Source organism: Anopheles funestus, chromosome 2RL (genome assembly GCF_943734845.2).
Source record: "Anopheles funestus chromosome 2RL, idAnoFuneDA-416_04, whole genome shotgun sequence".
Classification (NCBI taxonomy): domain Eukaryota; kingdom Metazoa; phylum Arthropoda; class Insecta; order Diptera; family Culicidae; genus Anopheles; species Anopheles funestus.
This window is the reverse complement of record NC_064598.1, coordinates 9,274,000-9,280,209: the sequence shown is the minus strand read 5'-3', so window position 1 is coordinate 9,280,209 and position 6,210 is coordinate 9,274,000. Positions and strand designations below refer to the sequence as shown.

Genomic DNA, 6,210 nt, shown 5'->3' with positions numbered 1-6,210 from the left:
GTTCCGTGATAATGGACTTTCGCTGCGACTAAAATCCAGCGGCCTTTCGGGAATAGACAGTGTGAGTTTTGCACATTACGATGTCGGGTATCGAACATCACACACGCATAATTGATATGTGCAATGAAGGGAAATAGTGACATGGATTAAAGGGTGAATTTGATAAAAACTGAAAGACCTTCTATATCTACAAATATTAACAATTTTTGGAACGCTAGAGTAACAGACCTTGATTTCTCAACTGATGAAAGAACTACGAAATACGCGGATTCTATGTATTAAACAAATGTAATTTAAATTTGTTAATCGTATTGCGATTTTATTTTTGTGAATGTCAACACCTCCAAACAATGCTTCTTTCCAAACCAAAACAAATGCTGCATTTTCCATCGATGCATTGAGTGACTCCACAAAGAGAAGAGCAATGATCCTGTCGCTAATATGTTGAGAACTTCACCGCTCATGTTTCCATTGACGGTAGAGAGGAATTATTCTCCTATTTCGTGATTTTGCGAAGTGCCAAACACCGAAAACATCACGACACGAACCGAAGGGCCGAGTGCAACATCGATGGCTGCGTGAGTGCCTCGTGTGTACGCAGTCCGGGAAATCTGAGTCATTCATATTTCATTCGTCAGTTTTGTCTGATCCGTGGTGCAGAAAGGACATGTGCTGGATTGTGCTCGAACGCTCGCGACTTCTCAGAAATATCGTCCCACGGCATGTTGATCGCTTGCTTACCTCCCCATGCGTGATTCGTGGTGCCTGCTCGGAAGGTTCCTGTGTAACATAAAGTAGGTCCTGTTTATGACAAATGACCGCATAGTGATGTAAGTGTGGTGCCGATTTAGCAGCACTGCAGTGCTAACTCAGTAATGCCAGTAAATCATTGCTGTCGAGTAAGGTTCTCGTTAAAAAGGCTTATTGCGACTGTGGAAAAATATGAGTTTTCTTTCTGCCGGCAACCGATTGTGAGACTGGATGTACAAAACTCAACTCGGTGAGGTGAAACTCATGTGAAAATGCTCTTAGTGAATCAGTGCGATCGAAAGGAAAATGAAGAAATAGTTCGAAAACCACAAAGCCAACAACGGGAAAAGTGCTTCTAGCTTGATGCCTCAGAACGATTCTACTGTTTGTGTGCAATGGTGCGGTTGTGATTCTAATTAGCCAACACTCACAATCATGACCTGGCCAGGCGAAAGGTCAGCAGTGCACTTTCAATTGATTATGCAGAAGCAAAAGCAAGGAGCCTTCTTTCGTACACTCAAGGATTTTCCGTTTCACGTGTGTTGACAATTCAGCAGGAAAGGAAACAATTTTCCCTCGTCGGAGTTTCCCGTTCCTGGCATCGAGCATTATTGGGGATTGAAGGAACAATAATTAAAATCAAACGAACGTAGGTGCTTCAATACTACGTGAGCATGGGAACTGGTAACCATGATGACAGCCGGGGACTTAGTTCAGTGACACGCTGCTCAACTCATGCGTTGGCAACCGGCATCGTCTGACGCACGGCGATGAGTTCCACTTCTTCATCATCATAGCGTTTGAAAAGGCCGGGATGCTACAGACCTCATAAAAGGCATCGTGTGATAGTCATTCTTCTTCGAAATGATAATCCATTTGACACAGTTCTCGCTTGCGTTGGTAATCGCTGCTTTTGCTCCATATGCAAAACAAAGACAATTGGTCTTTGTTTGAACCTGAGTCAATACCCTTGTTCACATATACACAATGCTAGAATATGGAATGTATGCGTGTAAACAAAACGGGTATCGTGCGCGCATTTATCGTGGCGGAATTGTTGACGTGTGTGTTTCTACTCCAAACCAAGTGTTTCGTAAAGTAAACGATGTGTTTAGGGCTTTATTTGTGAAATATCGCGTTCCTTTCATGCTTTAAGTTTGGTGAGAATGCTAGTGTATTTTATTAAAATAAATTTTGGAATAATTTTAGCTGGTTTTGATTTTGTAGGTATAATATGAAAAGTAAATCTTGTGATAAAACTTCTGTGTCTACTACTGACTTCATAATTGAAATCTCGTCATTTAATTTTATAACGATATAAGAACTTAATTCAAGGAAAATTATTTCTATAATTGGAAATTAATTTTAATCCGAAATTAATTAAACCTTCCAGGTATAAATACGTTGTGCATCTAATAAACGCATAAACGTTGAAGTGATTACGAGCAAAAAACAGCCAACCAGTGCATATTTGACAAAGATAAAATAAAAAAACCGAAAAATGTCACCCAAAGTGACATAGTGAAATATTGAAGTGCTATGTATCGAAGTGACGCGAAGAAAGTTGATGAAAATTGAAAGCGAGCTAAATTGATGTTCGAATCGCAACAGGAAACGGATACAATGCTGCTGATGTTGAACAGTTGGATCGGACTCCTCCTTGGAATCCTCTCGATTTCAGGTAATGTCATTTTTCGATCTGTTTTTTTCCCTCCCTTCAATCCTATTCTTTCTAATCCTTATCCACCGTCGTTCATTGGCCTGTGAGTCCGTTCTGCTCCATCGAGGATGCTCATCGTTTTACTTCGATCCTATGGGATGGTTGTGACACTGGAGGGTGCTTAGAATGGGTATCCGTAAGAGCGTTTCCGTTCACTTTAGCCATTTGAACTTTTTATCTGCTGCTCAAAAAACTGTCACCATTCAAAAGGTGTCCCCAAAGACGAACGAGCGAATGTCCCTGCTAGCAAAGTTTATCTGGTGTCCCTTTTTTCAAATGTTTCATCCCTTGGCTCTTTTTGAGCTTGACCGCTCACATGACACATTTTACCTTAATTGGGCATTTGGTGTCTGGTGTTTGATACTAGGGCTGGCAGATGGCATACGATACTCTGTTAAAGCTTGCCTTAAAATTTTCTTTTCTGTAAGAAAAAGCTTTTTGTTTTATTTTTGTTAGTCATGAGTTGTTTTTGTCTTGTATAAAGTTAAGAGGGTATACTTCTTCAAAATGTTGACTGAATTTTCAAGATGTGAAAGACACATTTGTCATATGAATTAATGGTTTGACTGATTTCGAACTTTACTCCAACTGGCCAGAACCTAAGCAAAGGCCACTCAAATTATAAATTTCAGTTTTTGACACTTTACCTTTCGTTTAGAAATCATTTTATTGAAAAAAAAACAATGCTGCCTACGAGGTTCGGCTATAGTGGTTCTATTGATATCTATGAAGGGCATTACATTGTTTGGTCAGTTTCATTAGATTAGAAGGTAACATGTTAGTTGTTCGTCTATTTTGCAGTGATATTTATGGTATTATTATTTGATGGGCAAAATAATTTCTGATAAAAGTATTGACATCGTGAAGACACTTTCTGCCCATATCAAAAATCACCACACGTCGTGAAGGAAGGAACAGATTCATTTTTGCTAATCACATAATAACCTTCCTCAAAAACCTTGAGGAGTCGTCGATGCTTCTTGGTTGATGACGTAAAGTGGACGGGTCATCCGTAAGCCGAAGTCGTTGCGCTTCGTCAAAAAGACATTCACTACTCGTTCTAGGTGATTGTCGCTTAGATGCAGATGACCTAGACTAACACTTATAAATAAAAGTAATCAATGTACAACATCTCCAACCATTCTTTCACGATTTGTCTGATTGCCTTGACACTCAGGAGGAACAATGGGGCCACTTTGTCTCGGTTTTCAGTTTTAGCCTCCTTTATGACCAAAATTAGGCTTCATTCAGGCATTCATTCATGGCCTCTCCCTAGAAGTAAGATGACATCGTAGATCTGCGATGGATGCGAAGTAGAATTTTCTTTCACTTTTTCACACCTGTAATTGGATAGCCCGTCTTTCCTACGAAGAATGCTTCAGATATGCCAATTTTTTTTATTTTAAACACATTTACCTGAATCTAACGTTGCAACTAGTTATTCGATCTTCATTTTATTAATTTTGTTAAATTGTATGTTGAGTAATTGTATACGTGTTAGATAAGATTGAAGAAGACATGTTGTATTTTACAGCATCTCTCGGTCTCAAACTCAAATCGGTACGAATACCACCGTACAAGCATCGCCTCGAGTCAGCCCTTCTCGAATGTCACTACGAGCTTAACGGTCAACGTAAAGGGCACAGTTCACTAGATGGCACTAATCGACGACATCATGCCTATCAGAACGACTATCTCAGTGAACGGTTCGACGAGGAGGAAAGGCTCTACTCCATCAAATGGTACAAAGACAACGAGGAGTTCTATCGGTACGTGCCGTCTGCTCCGCAACCGATTAAGAGTTACAAAATCGAGGGCATCGCGGTCGATCCCAACCATTCGGATGGTACGAAGGTGTTGCTGCGAAGGTTAACACTTAAATCTTCCGGCGTCTATCGATGTGAGATCTCGGCGGAAGCGCCCAACTTCGATTCGGTGCAAGGCGAAGGTCGAATGGATGTGATAAGTGAGTGACTGTTTAGAATTGAGTTGTTTCAGTTTCGTTTTAATAACGACTTTTATATTATTTTCCTTGTTTTGTTTTCTTTTGCTCTGAATCCTACTGTTTACCAGTTCTTCCAAAGGATGGTCCACACATAAGCGAAAGTGAGCGAAAAAGTTACCACAACGGGGAAACGATGGAGTTAAACTGTACGTCTGGTCGCTCATATCCGGCTTCAAATCTCCAATGGTACCTGAACGATGTGCTCGTTACAGATCCTAACAACATTATTCACTATCCTTCGTTTCAAAATCAACATGGGTTGATAACTACCTTTCTTGGCTTGAGTATAGTCGTCAACAATCGGCACTACATCGATGGTACGATACGGATCAAGTGTATGGCAAGCTTATCGCCCGTCTTATGGCGCGGTGGACAGGAGAGCATCGTCCAGTGGGAGCAACCAACCATCGACAATCGTGTTGCCATGCTTTTGGGTGAGTTCTATTTTGCTACCGTTGCTAACAATTAACATTTTAATAACTGAACAGAAAAGCTAGAGCTGAATAATTTGATTAATATTTTAACTTTCCCATTGTTTTATTTTCTTCCAGTGAAAAGTTCCGGTAACGTTCAAAGCTGGAATATTTGTATCGTATTAGTAAGTTTGTTACTTTACCTACAAAGCACGCTACTCCCACGAGTAGCGTAAAAGAAAGATTTGTGTTACTGAGCAAAGCAACTGTGTACATTAAAATCATAATTAGTGATAACTAGCGCAACTTTAATTTACTGTAAACTGTAAACCCATCAGCAACACTCACAGCAAATCCCTGTTAGAAACGATTAGTAAAGTGAGGAACTAAAAAATGGCAAAATCTTTCACAAGAGCTTATTGTAACGAAACATTAAAAAGAAAAACGTTATACCCTACCGTTTCCGAGGGATCGTTCTAAAAGTTTTCCCGACATCCGAATGCTGTGTTAAACAATCTATATCGAAACAACTTTGTAAATAACTTGTTTGAAACTTATGAGTTGACTATTGTGAAAGTACTGCAAAGTACTACCAAAGCTTAAGGGATATCGAAGATATGAGCTGAGAAGAGCGTTTGTTTGCACGTATAGTACGTAGATCTCGTTTCACACTATTGTGGTGCAATCAAATCAACCGAAAAAAAACCGGCAGCCGTAAGCGGAACAATAATCTACATAATGTTCAGATAGAATACAGTAGAACAAAACAATTCAAAATAGTAAGTGGTCGCTGATGATGACGGCACAAGTAATCGCGAAGAAAATCAATATCAGATTTTCCATTTTCGCAACAAATGAAAAAAAAAACTAACAAGATGAAATGAATAAACTTGTTTATGGAAAAATAAAGCCATGTATATTGAGTACGATGTGAGGCTCATACATTTTCTGTGTGTTTAATATCACCTCCTTCAATTATTACCGTTGTATACTCTATGTCAAACCTTTGTTTCTTTCTTTGAACTGAATAAACTAAATTTCAATTTAGCTAATTGATAACTATTTTTTCGCTTTTATTTTAAAAAATGAAACATTCAGCTTTCATGCAAAATCTTGATGTTGATCGAATCATTCCGTAAGAGTAATGTGCTGCTCCTAAAATGAAGCATTACATGTTTTGTTAATCCAGCCTGTATCAATCACGTACTTTCATATGCTTTCGTGCACATTGATCCACGTGTACCGTCTTTGTTTGTACAATCCATTCTTCACTGATTTCCTTAAGCTTGCTGTTCTAGCAGTTGTAAAACGTTTCCCGCACA

General features: G+C 39.2%; 1 protein-coding gene across 2 annotated transcripts; it reads left to right on the top strand.

Moving 5' to 3' along the window:
* The first annotated feature begins 265 nt into the window (after nt 1-265).
* LOC125764742 (uncharacterized) lies at nt 266-5,814 on the top strand. Of its 2 annotated transcripts, none has more exons than XM_049429307.1 (5): nt 266-794; nt 2,144-2,431; nt 4,005-4,436; nt 4,544-4,909; nt 5,027-5,814. In XM_049429307.1, the coding sequence occupies exons 2-5, from the start codon at nt 2,344-2,346 to the stop codon at nt 5,122-5,124; spliced, it is 984 nt and encodes a 327-aa protein (XP_049285264.1). In that variant the 5' UTR covers nt 266-794; nt 2,144-2,343; the 3' UTR covers nt 5,125-5,814. The 2 variants fall into 2 exon arrangements, with proteins under 2 accessions (XP_049285264.1, XP_049285265.1); XM_049429308.1 differs by having other exon boundaries at nt 266-830.
* Nucleotides 5,815-6,210: the final 396 nt, after the last annotated feature.